At 37.9% G+C, this 21,347-nt stretch overlaps 1 protein-coding gene across 1 annotated transcript in view; it reads left to right on the forward strand.

Moving 5' to 3' along the window:
- Window positions 1-224: 224 nt before the first annotated feature.
- LOC114085439 (broad substrate specificity ATP-binding cassette transporter ABCG2-like) overlaps window positions 225-21,347 on the forward strand; it is a 46,350-nt gene continuing 25,227 nt past the window's right edge. Inside the window, 7 exon segments of the mRNA XM_071614563.1 lie at window positions 225-244; window positions 8,793-9,013; window positions 15,753-15,812; window positions 16,413-16,527; window positions 17,090-17,186; window positions 17,189-17,241; window positions 18,489-18,625. Coding sequence (XP_071470664.1) covers window positions 8,811-9,013; window positions 15,753-15,812; window positions 16,413-16,527; window positions 17,090-17,186; window positions 17,189-17,241; window positions 18,489-18,625 — 665 coding nt within the window. The 5' untranslated portion in view covers window positions 225-244; window positions 8,793-8,810.

The raw sequence follows: 21,347 nt of genomic DNA on the forward strand, positions 1-21,347 counted from the left end.
CACCAGAGATTGCAGAAGATTTTTGCTTATTCCCAAAACAGACATGACTATTCCTCTCTTTTATCAGCCTTTCCCCCTTGTTGTTCTTATTATTTATCTGTAGCCACTCAACTCCCCAGAGTTGTGAAGCTGATTTGTGAACAAGGCTTCCTCTTCTCCAGTCTTTGGCTACTGAATGAAGTCTTTCTTTGTATCCAACACTTACCTGTAGGACGTATGTTTCTTGGGTGATGATCATCCAAGGGTAAGTTAAGGAACACTATCAGAATTGAGTATCCCTAGAATAATTCTGTAAGTCTACTTAACATGATTTCCAGTGACTTCTTGCTATGATTATAATAGATGTGACTTGTGATTTAATTTTTCTTTTAATAGGAATCATTGAGAATAAGGTATGCAGAGATATGGAGGATTGAATAATAGTGGATATTACAATATTATTGCTTTTATGTTAGCTATCATCTGTTGGAAAATTCAATTTTCAAAGTGCAAATATAATGTTTAGAGATTTTATTTTTGCAATGAAGTCTAAGGAAGATACTTTTATAAATATTTTCTTTTATTTACAGACAATGTAGGAGAAAGGTAAGGACAAAAATTTCTGCTCTATGGCCTGGGCTTCAAGAACATTTTAGTGCTAAATTACTGAAATTATAATGCAAATACTGTCACACATGCTTAGGGATCTTTTCGACTTTTATAGGAGAGCCTTGGGGTATTCCTGGAAGGGTTATAGTTACTGAAACTATTCTTGTCTTTATTACATTGGCCTCCCATTGCTAAGTGGAAATTTTGTATAAAAGAATGTGAAACTTGCTTCAAGAATGAAAAGGATATGTTTTGGGTTTTGAAAAGTGAATGGATTCAATGATTAGGTTTAATTTTTTGAGATTCACTGCATTTGTTTTGCTTGAGGTAAATGAATATAGTTAACAGGACAGGTCTTAAAAAAACAAAATTATTTTCCTTTAGACAGTTGCCACATTTGCTAATTTTACAAATGTGTGGTTTTCAAGCTGAAGTATATAGCACTTTTGTTATCAATACTGCAGGATGCTGTGTTTCCTAAAAGTACAATCAGGTAGAAACACTGTTGTGGGAAGAAGGCTTTTATTCTTATACTGTCATACAAGGGAGGCAGCAGGTGTGAATGGAATTCCCAGGCTATCTCCCTAGTTTTCTTAATAGTATCTATGGGGCAGGCAGGGCCTCAGTCTTCCTAGTGTCAACATGTGTGGAGGGGGGTCTTAGTTGCTTCTGTGCTTTCTTTCCTTCATTGTGAGACTTCATGGGTAGCATTTCTCATTATCATCTTAAACCTCTGACCCAGGGTATGGATTTTACTAAAGTAAAAGTTGTTATAGGGTATTCCAGTGACTAGTTTTCACCAACTTTGCCTCCTGTAATTAGATAAATCTATGAACATCTTATTAGAAGAAGGTAAATTTTAATATTTGTTCTTATGTTTGATAATTAGCTTAATAAATTTGCTTTTCTCAATCTCATTTTCCTGATATATCTGTTGATCCTGTAGTCTTGAGAACTGATTGAAATGACTCTATTTCCTATTCTTTTCTTTTTTAGTATTTTCCTATTCTTGAAACATATATTTAGCATCATAGTTTGGAGTTGTTTTGAAACTCAGGAATTAATTTGTTTTAAGATACAGCAAATATATGTATCTTTTATGATGTCACAAAATTGCTTTTATTTTTAGCATATAGTAATGAGAAATACAAAATAAGAGCATAAACAGAGATTCAACTTTCTTCTACCGAAGTCTGAGTAGCTTACCTTGATCTAGCAAATTATGGCCTATTTTTTGTTTGCCCATATTCCCATATTTTAAAAAATTTTTTCCACATTCTTTGACCTCAGAATTTTGTGTTTCCAGGGCTCCTGATCTTTTCTGACCTGCAAGTCCAAATTCTGTTTCTCTCTCTGAGAGATTGCTGAGATATTTGGTCAGAAATATCAAGGGCTTCAGGAACACTCCTATGGCAGCTTTTTTCTTCATGGTTTTCCTGAATGTTACCCACTATGTGTGGAATTTTCATGTACAAAGACACAGAAAGTAAAGAGTGGGTTTGACCTAGTGCTGCTCCTTCCTTGCTGGTATTTTAGTTCCTCAAGTCCTGCTGCTTTGGTTGCTTTCATGAAAACTGTTCACATTGCAGATACCAGAAGCTGGGTCCTTGTCCCTGATGCTGGTCCATTAATGAGGACAAGGTTTTGAGAAGAAGAAAAAAGATGTTGTATTGCTTTTCTAGCAAAAGAGAATGTACAGGGGATTCCTGACCCAGAGACTGTGATTCCAAATGCTAAGGGAAACCATGATCTTTTAAAGAAGAAATGCAGGGAGATTTAAGATGGTGGACTAGAGAAAGGCTGCATTCCTAGTTCCTTCATGGCTCAGGATCCAAGCAGCAGGAGTACTGCTTCTGAACAGATGGATAAAAGAGGTATTTCACTAAAACTCAATATTTGACAGTAAGAGTGTCTTGGAGACTTAGAAATTTGGGAACATTAAACAAAGAAGAGTGAATGCATTGGAGCCAAGCTGGTTGCTGCAGCAGTGGCAGCCGTGGTAGTGGTGTTGGTTCAGCACAGAGGAGGGAGAACATAGATAGAAACACAGTGGACAGATTAGTATGAAAGAACCTGAGATCAGGAAAGCAGCCTGAACGTAGTGGATCCAGAGCTGCATTGTGCAGTGGTGCTTGAAATGTGCTCTGCTTCTCAACTGGCTGCAGAGAGCAGAGGCATCTTGAAGGCAGAGCTACACTGCGGCTGCTGTCTCAGAGCCAGAAGATCATAGCAAACACTGCCACACTGTTCCAGCGAGCACCTACAATGTGATCTAGGGTGTACCTAGCAGAATAGGAGTGAAACAGGCGCAGAGAAGATTGTACCCAGGGGGATTCAAGTCAGAAAAGTGAAGGGGAGTCAGCTTACTTCTTTTTTAAGTGTGGTGTTTCACATGACCAGCTGAAGTGAGCTGGGAATCTGAACAAGGGGGTGGGAATACACTCAAAAACTATACCTAGGAAGGCTATGTTCCTGGGCAGCATAAAGTGTGGAGGATTGGCTCCCATGCCCTATGAATAGAATTCCTGAGAGGCCCCTGAGATCCAAACTCCTGACAGAGATCCACAATGGTATGGACCTAAACTCTTCAGAGTATACACCATCCAAAAAATCTCTTAAAGTCTGAATCGACTTAAACTCCACCTGCTAGAATTCCCATAATAGAACTCTGCAACAGCCCCACCTGGAAATGCACTGATCTGTGCAGACAAAACTCCTATTGATAGTACTTCCCATTCCATCCTACCTTGTACTAGTGAGAAGGGAAGCTGAGACTTATTTGAACAAGCGTCAGTGTAAGGCCGTTCCCAAAGGCAGCTCAGAGAGCAAAACACACACACAAAAGGAAGGGGTTAACAATCTCCAGTCCTTGCTCTCACTCTTAGTACATAACTCAAGGAGAAATGGAAAGAAAGATAGGCATAGACAGTGGTTATCTATGTTCAACTATTTTACCATTTCAATGGAAATGGTTTCTTCATTTTTTTCATTATTTTTTCTTATTTATTTAATTTATTTATTATTTGTGTGTATTTTAGTTGTGCCAGTTGATTCATGGACATATATACATATATATTTTTGTTTCTTTTTTCCCACTTTTAGCATTTAAAAAATGTAGTTATTTTCCCTTGCCTTGCCTTTTGAGGGTTAGGGTTTGGGCTTTGTATATTTTGGTTTTGTTTTGGATTGTTTTCTATTTCTCTCTTTTCTTTCCTACTAATAGCCAAATTCCATTGTTCCCTCTTCCATTACATTGTTACCTCTATTTTTTTAACCTCCTCCTTACAACCATCATCTGCTACATCTCTTCTGCATTCTCTGTTTACTTTTTGAAATTGTAAACTCTTTTTTACATTCCTATCATATTTTATTTTCTCTTAACTATATTCTTACCATTTTAGAACTAATTGGTTTATGTAACTCCTGCCCCCACCATTAATTCTATTGCAATTATTTCTTCTGTGGATAACATAATGCACAACTGTTTTTTGCTTTACTGCCAAATAGTTCATGGTTACTTATTGTTTTTGTTATTGGCAATTGCTAAACAATCTAATGATGCATCTCAAGTCCCTTTAAAAAGAATACATCAATTCTAAAACCAGTAGAAGGAAGGAAATAATTAAGATCAGAACTGAAATCAATGAACTTGAGAATAAAAAACATACAAAGAATCAATGAAACAAAGAGTTGATTTTTTGAAAAGGTAAACAAGATTGATAAGCCTTATCAAACTAACTAAAAAGAAAAGAGAAAAAATCCAAGTTAATAAAACTAGAGATGAAAAAGGGAAAATCATCATAGACATCACAGAAACCCAGCAGATCACTACAGACTATTTTGAAAACTTGTACTCCTGTAAACACAAAAACCTAGAAGAAATGGATGTATGTCTAGACAAATACAATCTGCCAAAACTGAATTAAGAGGGCATAGAAAACCTAAACAGACCAATAACTTGTAATAAAATAGAAACACCAATAAAAACTTTTCCAACAACAACAACAACAACAACAACAAAAATCCCAGGACCAGATGGATTCTCAGCTGAATTCTACCAAAACTTTAAAGGAGAACTAATGCCAATACTCCTCAAGTTATTCCATGAAATAAGAATCAATGGAACACTTCCAAATTTGTCCTATGAAACCAGACTCAACTCACACCAAAACCAGATAAGGTCACATCAAGGAAAGAAATCTATAGACCAATATCTCTGATGAACTTAGATGCAAAAATGCTTAATAAAATATTAGCAAGTTACATTCAACAACATATTAAGAAGATTATACACTATGACCAAGTTGGTCTTATTGCAACTTGAGATGCAAGGATGTTTAATATACATAAATTGACAAATATAATTCATTACATAAATAAAATTAAGGACAAAATTTAGTTCATCATCTCAATATGTACAGAGAAGGCCTTTAACAAAACTTGGCACCAATTCATGATAAAAACACTGAAGAATCTAGGGATAGAACGCTATATATATAAATATCCAAACACAATCTCATAGTAAATGGGAAAACTTGAAAGCATTTCTATTAAAATCTGGAACAAGAAAAGGATGTTCATTCTAACCATTCCTATTTAATATAGTGCTAGAAATTTTAGACAGAGCAATTAGGCAAGAGAAGAAAATAAATGGGATAAAAATAGGAAAGGAAGAAGTCAAAATATCACTGTTTGCAGATGCTGTGATCATATACCTAGAAGATCCAAATACTTCACCAAAAGACTGTTAGAGTTAATAAGTAAATTAGGCAAAGTAGCAGGTTACAAAATGAACATAAAAAATCAATAGCTTTCCTATATTCCAACAATGAATGTGATGAGAAAGAAATAAAAAAACAATTCCAATCACAATAGCTTCAAAACAAACAAACAAAAACAAAGAAATATTTCTAATCAAAAAGGTGAAAGTCATTTACAATAAAAACTACAGAATATTGAAATAATCTCAGAGGATGGAAAGACCTCTGAGTTAGGCAGAATTAATATTGTTAAAATGGCCTTACTTCCAAAAGCAATATACACGTTGAATGCAATCCCCATCAAATTACCAATGACATTTTCGTACAACTAGAAAAAAACAGTCCTAAAATTCAATTGGAAGAGTAAAAGACCCAGGAATAGCCAAAGCAATTTTATGCCAAAAAGTAATACTAATGACATCACAATACTTGACTTCAAATTATACAACAGATCTATAGCAACAAAAACTGTATGGTCCTGATATAAAAGCAGATACATAGCCCAATGGAATAGAATAGAAGACAGAGACAAACCCACACATCTACAGTTGTCTGATCCTTCACAAAGGTGCCAAAATGTACATTGGAGAAAAGACAGCCTTTTAAGCAAATGATGCTGGTTACCTATATGTAGAAGGATGAAACTAGACCCTTATTTCTCACCCTGCACAAAAATCAACTCAGAATGGATCAAAGACCTAGAAGTTTGAGCAAAAACTATACTACTCTTATAGAAAACAATACCTACTCCTAGGGTCAACACTCCAGCTTTTAGGGACAGGCAGCAACTTTCTCAATAACACACCTAAAGCTCAGGAAAGAATACAAAGAGTTCCTTAATGGGATGCTATCAAATTAAAAAGCTTCTGCACAGCAAAGAAAACAAATAGGAATGTAAAAAGGGAACCCACAGAATAGGAGAAAAATTTTTGCTAGCCACTCTTCTGACAGAGGATTAAATCCTGAATATATAAAGAACTCAAACCTTTACACCAATAAACAAATAACTCAGTTAATAAATGGGCAAATGAATTAAACAGACACTGCTCAAAGAAGAAATATGAATTGCTAATAAGTATATGAAAAAATGTTTAACATTACTAGTGATTAGGAAAATGCCAATCAAAACTACATCATCTCATACCAATAGAATGGTAATCATCAAGAATTCAGTTAATAATCAATGATAGGATGCAGAGAAAAAGGAACACTTTTGCATGGTTGGTGGGATTATAAATTAGTACAACCACTATGGAAACCAGTATCGAGATTCCTCAAAAGAGTAGCCATGGAACCACCACATGATCCAACTATACCACTCCTCAGTATTTATCTTGAAGAATTAAAGTCAGCATACTATTTTGATACATAAATACCCATGTTTATAGCACCATAATTCACAAGAGCCAAACCATGGAACCAGCCTAGGTGTCCATCAAAAGATGAATGAAGAAAATGTGGTATATATACACAGTGGATTTTTATTCCACTATAGGAAAAAATGAAATTATGTCATTTGCAAGAACAGAAATGAGTGGAACTAGAAATGATTATGTTAAGTGAAATAAATTAAACACATATGAGGAAGCTAGAGAGGAAAAAGGAAAAGAAAGGTGAGGGTGGATCTCAGGAAATCAAAGGGAGATCAATAGAAGAAAGGGACTGAGGGGTAGGAGGCAATGAGGGAGTAAGGAGGTGCTGGGGAATAATAATGGCCAAACTATATTATATTTTATATTGTTTGTATATAGGAACATACAACAACAATTCCCATCATTATATACAAATATAATGCACTAATAAAAAATGTGGAAAAAATTAAAAAGAAACGCAAAGCCTCAACTCCAGGTAGGCCCTGTTAGGAATACACTTTATTCTTTGTCTTGAGAGAGAGCCATATCTTATATCTACTGGTGCTAACCCAGAAATCTGGATTCTTTCATTCCTGTGCTCAGTGAGCCAAAGACAGATAACGTGGCCTAGGACAGAAATCGGGTTAATCTTGATTCTTCTAAATTAGGGAGAGTGAGAGGGACAAGAAGAAGGAAAAAATGATCAGTTTTAAAATCAGCCACCAGTGGCAGAGCAGTGAGGTTTGTATTCAAAGCATGAAGTGGACCACTATTACGTTGCCACTTCTCATGTTTTTTTCTACTTTTGTTTTGTTCCCAAGGATGATTTATTTGGATTAGTTACTCCACCATAAGCACAGATAAAGTTCTTCATGGCTGACTTTGGCTCTTAAAAATGGAACTTAGCTCCATGAACTTAGTTTAGCATAATGTCTTACTCTAATTAAATCTCTCAGGGGCCTTTTTAAAGTTGCTTCTAATTAAATCTCTCAGGGGCCTTTTTTAAGTTGCTTGATGAAACATTTAAAAAATCCATTTATACACTTAATATTCAGTTTTTGCCTGAAAGTTGTGAGCTGATTAAGTATTGGTTTGACTTATTTTGTCATTTTCATATTAAATTTTAAATCTTTCTAAAATTTAAATGTTTTCCCATAAGGAAATGATTAAGTAAATGCAAACAGTTTGGGAGTATACCTTCAGTGTTATTCAGAATTCCATAGCTATGACAAAATACTAGTAAAAATCAACTTAAAGGAGGAAAGGTTATTTTGGCTCATGGTTTCAGAAGTTTCATTCCATGGTCAGCCAGCTCCAGTACATTTAGGACTGCAGTGGGACAGAAACATCATGGCAGAAGGGCATTGAGTAAGAAAACTGATCACTTCATGGAAGTGAGGAGTTAAAGAGAGTAAAGAAATAGTCAGGACAAGATATACCTCCCCTAGAATACATCCCCAGTGACCTTCCTCCTTCAGCCAGGCCCCCCCTCTAAAAGGTCCCTCCACTAGCACTACAGGCCGTCACACTTTCAAGTACATGGCCTTTGAGAAACACTTGATATCTGTATCCACACCATCACATCTGCCTGGTTGATTGAAGGTCCATAACATGCAGAGATGTAAAGTGTGGAACCATATGTTCAGAGAAATTCCTCCTGTCAGTGACAGCTTGGTTCTGTCCTGTTGGTAATAAAAATGTTACAAACTTTAATATTAAAAAAAAAATGCAGGGGTACATGAGGATTACATATGCTGTCCCTGAAAGAAAGTTGTGTTGTCATATGCCTTTCAGGACAGACAAGTCTAACCTTTACCTCTTTTTCCTACTTTGTGTTTTGAGTACTTTTCCTACTCTGAACTCTTATTAGGAACTTACTTGACATCTGATTGGAATGCAGGTGTTCATAGTGTCTTCCTGCCATTTTAGGCTCTAAGGTTGTTCTTATCACAGTGATGTGGGCTGTTCATTGGTAAGGAATCTACTCACTGCAGCACAGTTTAAAACAGTCTTGCTTTAATTGTATTGTTATCTAGGGTTTACAATCTCATTTATGTAGACAATCAACTTACTATTGCTTTTTTCTCTACAGAAGGCAAAATCTCTGAAGATGTCTTCTAATAATGACCAGGTTGTTATTCCAATGCTACAAAGACACACCAATGGCCTTCCTGAGATGATCTCTACTGACAAGGAGACAATTACCCAAGGAGCTGTGTTGAGTTTTCATAACATCTGCTATAGAGGACAAGAGAAGAGAGGCTCTCTGCTCTGACAAAGAACAGTTGAGAAAGAAATACTATCGAATATCAGGTATGTGCATGAACTTTTTAAAAAATCAGTTTAGTGACCTACCATGAACCTCACAGGCTTTGCCTATAACCAATAAGCTGCTGTGAACATTTGTATACAAGTCTTTGTAGAGACATGTAGACACATGCTTTCTTTCCTCTTGGATAAACTTGGACTGAAATGATTGGTTCACTTGTTAAGTAGGTTTAACTTTGAAAGGAACTGACAAATTCTTTGTAAAAATTATTGCTTCCTGTGTTTGAGAAACCAAACACTGTGTCATTTAGTTTTGAAGTGGGAACTAAAGTGTGGAGAGAATGGACATGTCTGTAAAACTTTCTCACTGTCAGGTATCTCAATTAAATTGCATATGCTAGACATTGGGGTTGTTACTGTTTTTCTCATTTCTAGAGAACAGAGGCTATAACTTCCTTCTACAGTGACTGGAAATGAATTTTGGTTGGCTCAGACAGCACAACATACAAGTCTTTTCTGTTTATTTGTTTAAAAATAAAATCGTTATTCCTACAGCAAGTGAGCAACTTTTTTTTTTTTTTTTTGGAATCTCTAGGACAGGGGCAGGTGGAGACAAGAGGCCTTTAATCTGGTGTGGCTATAGACCTATATGGAATCAGATGTTTGTCCTATTTTTTTGATATTTTGTGTGTGACTGTGATCTTTTGTGTTAGTAGCAGCCATCTTCCTTAGAGGCAAGGAAATGTTGAGGATCAAATATGTTTACATGTGGGTGAGAGCAAAATGATCAGGATCTGAATGATGACTGAGCTGAGGCCTGGAGCTCTGTGCAGATTGGAACTCTCTCCATGCTCTACACCTGGCGTCATGTCTTCTTGTCTCCTTCTTGTGTTGGTTACATTCTGACTAGGAGAATACGGAGAATAATGGTGGATGCAAAACTTTCATTTTTAGCTGCATGAGTCAATAGGTTTGACTAATGAACAGTTGAGAGCATTTTGTGAAACATAATCAAGAAAATGTTGGTACTTCAGATTTTGTGATGAAAGAGGCAGAAAGTAACGGGAATTGAATACGGCCAGGTTTGAATAGCTGTAAAGTGCACACTGTGTGCTTATATGTTCTAGCTAGCACCTCCAAGCTCCGTCTCTTCTAATCAAGGTTCATATTGAGTGTGCCTAAATGGTGTACTTCTTGGTAAAGGAGGAGGTCATTATCTAGTGCTTTCCACGGCTTAAAAAAGTGCAGTCATGTATTGCCATACTTACAATTTTTACAGTTGAAAAGACAATAAGTATGGGTATTCATAAACACATTTCTATTTCACAGTTCCTTGAGAAGAGTCATCCATGCCATGTTCCCAATCTTTCCGTTGTTTGCTGGTTTCAAATAAGTAGAGCCTCTGGAATCAGGGAAGGGTTATTCTCATGATACCCATCGCTTGGGCTTTCCCTCACCAGTGATGATGATCTATCTAAAAAAATGTATTTCAGCATTCCAGTAGATCTACACATATCCTATGATCATGAGGAAAATTTATTATGCGTTTTGGTAGATTTGCAGAATGATAATTTTTTTTTGAGTGATGCCAAACCTAATCCTCTTACCAGATTCCTACTGTCCACACTGCACTGCATTTGCTCCCCTCCCTGTGTCTCTTTCCTTACTCATTGCCATTAGCTTTTTGGCAATCATTTGAGAGCAGGCTGTTCAGGTGATGCTCCTTCACCCCTAACTCCTTCTTAGTTTGCAGAAAGAAGGACTCTTTTATGTATAATCACCAGTTGTTTTCTGGCAATAGCTGAGGGGAAATATAGCCTCAGAATGAAGGAAAGAGTGGTCCTGAGGGCTGCCCATCACCTTGCTCCTCACATAGCTGACTGGCCACCATATCATGTCTCTGCAGGCTCATACAATTTGGTATTTTTTTGTCCCAACCCCTGCTGGTGATTTTAATACTGATCACCTGGCTGTGTTGCTGTCTGCAAACTTCACCATAATGCCGCCATTTTCCTCTTTGGACATTATTAGTATTATGAGGGCAGATGCTCTGACAATGTTTCAGAATTCTGCTCCTCGTTGAGCTGCAACTCACCAGCTTCAGTTCCCATTTTTGGGTGCTGTCTGGATCAGCAACACGGTGGTAGTAATTTTCTATTTTATCATCTCATAATTTTCATTCTAGAAGAGGAAATAGCTTCATTGATGGTTCTTTCTTTCATTTACTGTACTGACTCATGAATTCCTATTTCATTCAGCAGCATTCAATACTAATGCATGGTTATGGTTATTTACCTTGATACACCTATTGTTCCTGGTTTGGTCAGTGGAAAATCTTCCCAAGAGAGTTCCCTTTGTCTCTTTTTATTTTGATTTATCCCCTAATCCTTTGAGGACTTCCTTAGCACAGCTAGAAGTTCCAGACTCCTATGTGCATGATGGCATAGGCTTGTAATTTCAGCTACTCAGTAAGCTGAGGCAGGGGGAATCACATGTTTGTGGCCATCCTCGAAGCTTAGAGATAAAATGACTCAAAAGAAAATTTAAAAGTGGCTGGGAATGTAGTTCAGAGGTAGAGAGCTTGCCTAGCATGTACAAGACTCTGGGTTCAATCTCAGTACCCACCTAGCCGCCCCACCACAGAAGTTCCAGACTCACCGTATAATTACTTTGCCAGACCTGGGGCCAGCTGCTGTTCATTCCTGTGGAGGATGGTATTTACAGACCAACATCTGAGTGTTTAGAATGCTCATTGCTATTGGTGTGTCATTGCTCCTAGGTCTTCTAAATGGACAGACCTAGGGAAGATATGCATGCATGTACACATACACACATGCATACACATACATTTATAACATTGTTAAGGAAAAAACTGCCTCTGTGTGCACATGCATATGGATCTGGCCAAGAGGGATAACAAGAGTGAACAGCAGATGACTGCTCCCACAGCACCCTGGGAGTTTTCCACCTATACTTTTCTATAATTCTCTGTATAGATTAAAAACTGTGAGTTCTCATTAATGTACCAATTCAATTGAATGCTTTAGAGTCTTTTCACATTTCCATGTTTTCAAACTTGCTCAAAAATCTTGCTCTCATTATTCTTATTATACTTACTGATTTGTTTAGTCAGTTCTCTTAATCCTAATATATTCATATGTCCAGGCTTTGGCTTCTCCTTTCTCCTCCCACCCTTCTTCCTAGCCTGTGTTCCTGGGTGCTAGTGTTTTATGCACCTCTACTCAGAACTTCCTTCATCTTTCTACTAAGAAATAAAGCAGAAGGGCAAGTCTAATAGAAATGTCTGATATATTATCTGAACATCAAATCACAAGTATAAATGTGACAAAAGTTTTCTTTCCAGTCAGAATATACATATTTTCAATAAGGTGTTTCCTACTTCTTTTTATTAATTAAATGGAAAAATGTTTCTTTTTGTGTACTGAGAATCAAACTCTTGGCCTTGAAGATGCTAGGCAGGTACTATACCACTGAGCTACATCTCCAGCAGTTTTTGATTTTTTAATAATTTGAGACAAGCTCTCACTACGTTAACCAGGTTGGCCTCAAACTTGTAGTCTTCTTGCCTCATTTTCCTAAATAGCTGGGATCATGGGCATGCTCTACTATGCCTGGGCTGAATTTGTTTTTTAACTGACTCATTAAAACATAAAAATTGTATATATTAATGAGATAGTTCTATATTCTTGAGTTTAGTTTTTTATCAAAAAGATTCTTTTGCTGTCTTAACAATAACTCCAATTTTACAAAAATGTAGCAATTCACTTGAATTTTGAAGGCTTGCTAGGTGCATAGCATTTTGCAAATTGCTAGTGATGGATATGACATCTGTTCTCAGAAATTTTATAGTCTACTGGATGCACAAAACTAGATCAGTTTCACTGAGTTATTCTGGTGTGATGGAAGGATTAAAAGGTACAATGTCAACTTGTAACCCTAAATTGAAAGTTCCAGGATCATGGAGTTTGAGAAAATGGATGTTGAGTGAGCATGCGAATAGGGAGGTGGGCCATGCTCCAAGAATGGCCTTGACACTACTTTTCCACAAACAAAATAAATCCAAACAATTAAGCACTGTTCATTAAAATGTAATAGATGTGACAGGAATCCTTAAGATGAGTTTTATTTCACACATTTATAATTCAGTATGTTTTTTACTATGGAGAATGGATGAAGGATAAAATGGTGACAGTGTGACACAGTTCTTATTCACAAACTTTATGGTATAATAAAGAGAATCAATGTATACAAACACCATAAAGCAATAAATAACAGTAAGCCATGATTTATTTTCTTCCTTCCTTCCTTCTTTCCTTCCTTCCTTCCTTCCTTCCTTCTCTCTTTCTTTTTGTGGTACTGTGGATTAAAGCCAATGCCTTATGCATGGTATGCAATCACTTTACCACCAGGCTACATCCCCAGTCCTTTCTATTTAGAGACAGAGTATTGATTATTTCTCAGGTTGGCCTTAAACATGCTATCCTCCTACCTCATCCTCCCAATACTTGGGAGGCATGGGCCACCGCTCCCAGCTAGAAATGGCTTTTGGGGTGTGAAAGAAGGGTGGAAGGGGTTGGGGATATAGCTAGTGGTAGAGCACATACCTAGCATGTGCAAGGCCCTGACCTCAATCTCCAGGACAGGGAGGGGGTTGAGGGCAGAGGGTAGGGCAGGGAGACCAAGGAGTTGTGGAACTGATACTAGAACAAAGGCCAGCAAACCCTTTCTGTGACAGGCCAAATAATAAATATTTTAAAATTTATGGGCTATTCAAGTGTGTAGAAAATAAACTCTGTTTTTGTAGCATGGAAACAGCTATAGATACTATATAACCCAAAAAGTGTGGTTCTGTCCCAAACCACTGTTGATGAAGACACAGGTGACCTGCTGTAGTGTTGCTGTTTCCTTGGCTAGAATATAAACTCTGAGAGGGATAGATTTTTTTTTTCTTTTTGTTTTTCTGCTTTTTTCATTCTTAGCTCTATCTCATGCCATAGAAGAGTGTCTTGTCTGTACATCATATACACTTAATGTTGTGTTGTGTCATGGAGATGGAATTAGCCACTGTTCTACCTGGGAACCCTTGCATTTGTGATTGTACATCATTGTTTTCTGTTAATGCTAGAGTTTAGTGTCAAAGCAAGCAAATTTCTTTGTCTTAACCCATCCAAGTTCAGTTTGTAGTGGAATAATTCAAGATCTCTTAGTCTTTATTTGACTGGGTATTACAAAAATCTGGAAAACTCTTCTGGCAGTGAAACCTTAGTAAATATCAAACTTGTTTCTGGTCATTTCAGAAGCAGAGTCTAGGTAGCTATTAATAAAAAAAAAATGAAACAAGCATTATAGATGAACCCACCTTGAAGTTTACCTCATAAATGGTATGTCTTCCCATTGGGAGGTGAAAGGCTATTAAAGAATAAGTGATTTTCCTGTTACAGTTTATTCCGAGGTTATGGAATTCTCATTGTCTGATGTTTCAATGAGAGGTTCCTCAGTTAGTGAGCAAAGTGATGGGTGCATTTCAGATTGGTTTCCAGCAAGTCGTAGTATAATGGTGACAGATCAGGTGCCACAAGAAGTGAATGCCAAGGTCCTCTTGGATGTGAGCACCATGTGGAAGTTGCACTGGAAATTCATAACACATGACAATTGGGTAATCTAGGATTGACCTCTGTGGGAATCATTGTCTGAGAATGAAGTACCTATCAGCTTTGACCTTGCATGTGGAATAGATACTATTTCCTGTGTAGAATACATCTTGACCTCTATACAATTTTAATGAAAAACTGGTTGTAGACACCAGCATTCTGAAAGGGCTAAATGAGGCCTCTTTTTCACCATGCCTGTGTACCCACAGTGGTTGTGCTATTTTTTTTTCCTTCTCCCAACTCCATCTAAATATTCACTACCCTTGCCTCTAATTAGTTTGTAGGAAATTTAATTATACTTGGATGTCCTTATGACATTACCTGATAAGTTATGTTTCCAATTCTAAATTGAGAATTTTGCCATCTGCTCTTGGACACTTAACAAAGAAGGAGCTGATCTATCGTGAGAGTGTGTTTCCTTTTCTAATTGTTGAGACTTTTCATTAGCGTTAAGTACCTGTAATGCTTTCTTGTCCTCTGGAAGGCTCCATTCTAGCTTTTCATTTCTACTTAAGATATGTTGGGTTTTGGTCTGATGAGAGATTAGCAGTGACATCACTACTTCTCACAGTCTCCAAGCCAGTGGTTGATGGATTGTCTAGGGCTGGCTAGGTAGCAAGTGAGGTCAAAGGAAGATACTAATCATTGAACAACTCTCAGAAGCTCTCATGTACTTCTACACTGTGCTGGGAGGCACTGACTTTACTGGAGAGAATCTGTTACTTATTTCAAGGAACTTTTGATGTTGTTGCTGGGGATGGAGCCCATGGACTCCTGCATGCTAACTGCTGTCTCTGCAACTGACCTATATTCCCAGGACAATTTCAAGGAATTTTTTGGATGTGTCATTTTCCAAAAGGGATAAGTGATTTAGAGAATAAATGAAAGTAATTTAGAGGGACCTAGCCTTCTTTCTTATAGGGTACTGTTTAGTGACTGACATCTTTTGTATACTGAACTTCTATTAATCATCAATTCTTTTTTTTTCTCTTTGCTTTGGTACTTGTTTTCTGTTTGCAATTTCATCCGTCTTTCTTAAGTATATTCAGTGCAGACTACAAAGCAATAGAGATTCATTTAAAATGAAACAATAAGTCACTTTGTGTTTACAGTGGGATCATGAAACCTGGCCTCAATGCCATCATGGGACCCCCAGGTGGAGGCAAATCCTCGTGAGTATAACAAAAGATAAGTAAGCCTTTTCTGTGCAATTTCAGTGTGCTTTAAAAAATCACTTTACAGAGCAGGTGTTGGTTAAGACTTTGCAGTAATTTCCAATCTGGGCCTCAGTCCTGGGGATAAAATGCAGTTAGACTAGCTTATCCCAAGGACCAGAAAGTCTTATTAGGCCAGCTCCACTAACACAGCTTAAAGGTGATAGACACAAAGTGGTTGGCCATATTATAAAACAAGGGGTAGGAAAAAGTAGAGGATAATATTAAAAGTGGGGAGACTGAAGACACAAATTTTAGAAAAAGGAGCACATTGCCTGGCAGGATCCTCCAAGGTCAGACTGCTAGGGGGCGTCACTTGAGAGGACTGTTCTGGATAAGCTAAATTTTTCTTGCATTTTTATTTTTGGGCTTTTTGTAGCATATAATGAAAAGGAAGGTGAGAATTGTGTACCTATATGGATACAGATAAAATTTTATTTAAACCATGCACTTCTCGACTAGTACATTTTCCAGTGCACAAAATTTGGATTCAGGATAACTGATATGGCCTGTGTGGAGAGGAAAAAATAACTCAGAAAATATCTGTCTTTTTTATAGGTTGTTAGCTATCTTAGTTGCAAGGAAAGATCCATGTGGATTATCTGGAGAAGTTTTGGTAAATGGAGTACATCAACCTGCAAATTTCAGATATAATTCAGGTTACGTGGTACAAGTATGTATCAGTGAGTTTGATTTTCATGTTTCCTCCTTTTCTGTGTGGGAAAGAACCTTGGCTTGACATTTTGTATGCTCCCAGATGAATACCTGACATGCTTATGGAATCATCTTTCTGTACAGTAGGTCTTCATAAAATCCCATAAGATTGATGGTGAAATTAAATGGAAAGGTAGAGAGGATTGGCAGTATGACCCTTTTAGGACAGTGATATCGTTCTAGCTGTTGTATCACTTTCAAAAGTGTCTGCTGTTATCCTTTTTGCCTTTCCTTCAAACTTCTGAGTCCCCTAGAAGATGCCTTTGGTAAACCATCATGCAAAGCAGTGTGAGTCATCATAATTACATGTGCTTCATCTGGGTATGCATTTGTGGATGGAATGACTGCCTTGGGCTCTGTAGCTGTCTGTACATAGAGTGACTGCAGTTCACAGATGTTGTTGCTGGGGATCACCTAGAATGTTACACTGGGTATGTTTCTTCTGGGGATTAAGTTACATATATCAGAGTGATGGTCTTAGAAAAGACTCTTTGTCTCATTGAAATACCATTTTTCTTAAGGATGATGTTGTGGTGCACACCCTGTCAGTGAGAGAAAACTTACAGTTCTTAGCAGCCCTTCGACTTCCAACAACTATGACAAATCAGGAAAAGATGAGATGGCTAACAATATTATGAAAGAGTTAAATCTGGATGGAGTGGCAAATTCCAAGGTAATATGGGAAATAAAACCTGATCAGTCATAACCAGAAAGAGGATTCCTGTGTGGATAATATGACCCTTAGTCATAAGTGCATGGTCAAAAGTGGCTGCTTTCTTTAACAATGAGAAAAGTAACTAGTTGCATACTGTGAAGGGGGAAATTAAGCAGAGAAATAATCCTAACAATGGTCAAATTGAAAGGAAAGTGACCACAACACTCGGAGAGACCAAGAGATCTTTATTGCAGCAGTGCAAAAGAGGAAAAAAAGAGAGAGAAAGAAAGAGCAGGGAAAGATAGAAGAAAGAGGCAGGAGAGCATAGAGAGAGAGAGTGAAGAGGAGAGGAGAGAGGGAGAGGGAGAGGGAAAGCAAGAGAAGAGAGAGCAAGAGCAAGAGAGAGAGAGAGAGAGAGAGAGAGAGAGAGAGAGAGCGCAAGAGTAAGAGCAAGCTTCCTCTCAGCTCCTCTTTCCCTCTCTCCTTTCTTCCCATTCTCCTGCCAATGTATTTCCAGACTCTTATAAGGCAGACATTTTTAGGAATGAGAAGTAGAGTTGTGGGCAAGAGTGACAAAGACCAAGTAACTCCTCCATTTGTGGATGTGCAGGATCAGAGCGAGATGATGAGAAGAGGGTGAGCTTGACAGGTGAACACTCCATACACAAGTTTTGCTGAGCAGACCTTTGGATCTTTGGGTGATAATGAGCTGCTTAGAATATAATGGCTCTGGTTTCATCTGCTGTGATCTCCCCTCCAGGAGGCAATGATGACTGGGGGAGAGCAGCTGGCAGCTGCTTCCTGTTATACTTACTGATAGTTTTTATGTGAAATATATTTTTGTTTGAAAACCCTATGATGCCACCATTTTCCACGTATTTTTGCTTTGTAACTGATTGAGTTGTCATTACTTTGGTTTTATTTATTGAACTAATGTTGTCTTTCCACTTTGGTAGCTTCTTTCACTCTATTCGTTCCCATTAAGCACTCACTACCTTAAGTTGCTCAAACTAAATATTTGACTTGATAAGAACAGAAGTTGGACTTTCTGTCGGGTCTAGCTACTTAGCAGCTCTGTCATGAGCCTCAGTTTACCTATCTGGTAAAAGAGAACCTCCTGTTCCTCAGGGGCCTATTTCCTTGCTGTTCAAAATCATGAGGATAATGACATAAAGTTTCTCTAGCAGGGCTGGCACAGGTTAGTTCAACAAAAGAGAGTGACTTTGGTAGTTTTCTGTTGATAATGATAATAATCTGTGTTTTAGGTTAGACCTAGAGAATTACGAAAAAGGACTAGTATAGCTGTGGAGCTGATCACTGATCCTGCCATTTTGTTCCTGGATGAGCCAACAACTGGTCTAGACCCAAGCACTGCAAATACTGTTTTTTCACTCCTAAAAAGGTAAGTGCTATGGGAATATTGTTTTTGTTTTCTATTTTCAACCACTTCTATGTACAGGTGTTCTTATTGCAGGGGATTCTGAAGTAAACTGCAGGATTTTTTCCTTCTTTGTTAGAGAAAAACAATTAACAAAGAAGTAGTAACAAGAAAGATTAATCAAGAGCTTGGGAAAGAAGGCTGTGGTGGGTGTGGGGAGCTCTTTTAAGCAGCATGAGGGTCAGGAGAGACCACAAGCATGGGCATGTGAGCTGGAGGAGAGGGAATGGGACCTGAAGGTCCTGCGGAAGAGAGTTCTGGTTAGAAGGAGTACCCCGTGGCCCTGAGGTAGAGTATTCCTGATGTGTATGGAATATCAGAAAAGCCTCGGAGACAGCACCCAGTGACTTAGGGGAGTGAAGGTTGGTTTCTGTACTGTCATAACAATGCCACAGGCTGTGGACTGAGCAACAGAAATCACTTTTCTTCTAGCTCTGGTGTCTGGAATTTGAGATCAACGGGTCCACAGGATTGTTTCTTCCAAGGCCTCTCTCTTTGGCTTGAAGATGGCCATCTTCGCCCTGTGTGTCTCTGTCCTAATCCCTCTTAACTGGACACAGTCAGTTGAGAAGCCACCAGTCAATGACATTCTTTAATCTTAAGTACCTCTTTAAAGACACTATCTCTAAATGTAGCCACCTTCTGGGATACAGTGGGTTAGGACTTCCACGTATAAATTTTGAGGAGGCCACAATTTAACCCATCCTTTAGAATAAACTATGAGGTAGAGTTTGGTTTATGGCAGGCTGCTTAGTTCTTGAAGGGCATTGTAAGACAAATGGCTTTTCCTGTAACTAGGGAACATGAGAGCATCTGGAGAGTGTCAGAACAGAGCAGAGACTGTGGGGAAGGTTGTGCGTTGGACAAGAGTGGGTGAAGGACACTGGGCAGGAGCTGTGGAGGCAGGATAGGGCCTGGGCCAGGATGCTCATGGTGAGGTGGTGAGAAGAGCCATCTCAGTTTCCTTTGTGCCTCAAGATCCTTTTCAGAAACAGGCTTTTTCTGGTTTTCCTATTTTTTTCTCTAATCTAGAAGAGTTCCTAGTCATTCCCTGTCATGTCCTTGCAATTCTTAGTCCATTCTATGGAGTGACCCTTGGCTGGGACTATCCCTGTCTTCCACGAGCTGATTTCAACCATGAAACTCTGCTGTTCTCTGAACAATACAGCCAGGGTTATGCATATACCTCAGGTGGTATGGATCTCTGTCATCTTGGGATCTGCTGGGCTTCTCTGCTGGGAAATTACTATTCATCTCCTTTGTAATTGATTACTGTTTTGTTAGGGAAGATATTTGGCTATTATGCCTATGTTCTGTTCATCACCAAATCTCTTCCCACTAGTTTTACATACACCAATAATGCCTGCTCTTGTGACACTCACCCAACATGCAATAGTTGACATTCTATGGAAGGAATAAATTTCTCTCCTTCCTTATTCATTTTCTGTTTGACACAATGGGTTAATCTGTTCTTCACTGTTTTAATGATCAAATTATTTCAGATTTGGCCAGTGAAATCCACTTCAATGTGGCTTTTGGGTATTTGTATTTGTTTTTTAATGTCTTCTAGAAATTTTTACCTCTTGATCACTATAATATTCAAGGTTTATCATGTATTTTTCCTGCAAGAGCTGTTTATTCCAGAGGTTCTGGTTCCGTCTGGTATAGTTCTTTTTTATTTCTTTTTTTTAAAAAAATGACAATGGAATGCATTACAATTCTTGTTAAACAAATACAGCACAATTTTTCATATCTCTGGTTGTATATAAAGACCATTTTGTTTCTTCCTACATGTACTTTGGTTAGAAGCTAATATCTGGTTTCTTAGTGTGCTCCCTGCTACTAGAGTGGCATTATTTCTATATCCTTAGTAGACAGAACAAGGAAATACATATGTGTGATAAATATGTGTGTGTGTGTGTGTATGCGTGCTCACGCGTGCACACACTGTGGATCCAAACCAATGATTTTGCACATGCTAAGCACCAGCTTTACTAGTGAGCTACACCCTAGCTCATATGTGTATATTTCCAACAAAAATCATACATAAACATAGATCTGTAAGCAATGCTGTTTCTGTTTAAGTATATATATTCAAAACCACATGAGTTCTGTGCTAGTCAGGTTTACATAATTGTGGCATAAATACCCAACAAAATCAACTTAGAGCAGAATAAGGTTTGGGGGCTCACCATTTCAGAGGTTCAGTCCATATTCAATTGATGTCATTGTTTTGGATATGAGATGAAGCAGAGCACCAGGATGAAGGACATGGAAGGAGAAGCTGCTTATTTCATGGTGGCTTGAAGCAGAAAGAAAATGGAAGGGGCTGCAGGGAAGACAAACCCTTCCTAATCATACCACTAGTAACCTACCTCCTCCAGCCACACCCCACCTGCCTACATTTACACCTCAGTTAGCCCATCCAAACTAGGATGGATTGATTAAATTAAAGCTCTCCTAATCAAATTATTTCACTTCTAAATATTTCTGTGTTAAATTGAAGCTTTTGAGACACCTTATATTGAAGCCATAACAGCTCATGTTTATGTCACAATGCAAAATGCATTCAATCCATCTCCAGAGTCCCTATAGACTTAATAGTTCCAGAATTACTCCAAAGTCCAAGTCCATAGTTTTCAGTGAGACTCAAGGCAAACTTTTGACTGTGAGCCCCTGTGACAGT

This window comes from Marmota flaviventris, chromosome 7 (assembly GCF_047511675.1).
Source record: "Marmota flaviventris isolate mMarFla1 chromosome 7, mMarFla1.hap1, whole genome shotgun sequence".
NCBI lineage: Eukaryota > Metazoa > Chordata > Mammalia > Rodentia > Sciuridae > Marmota > Marmota flaviventris.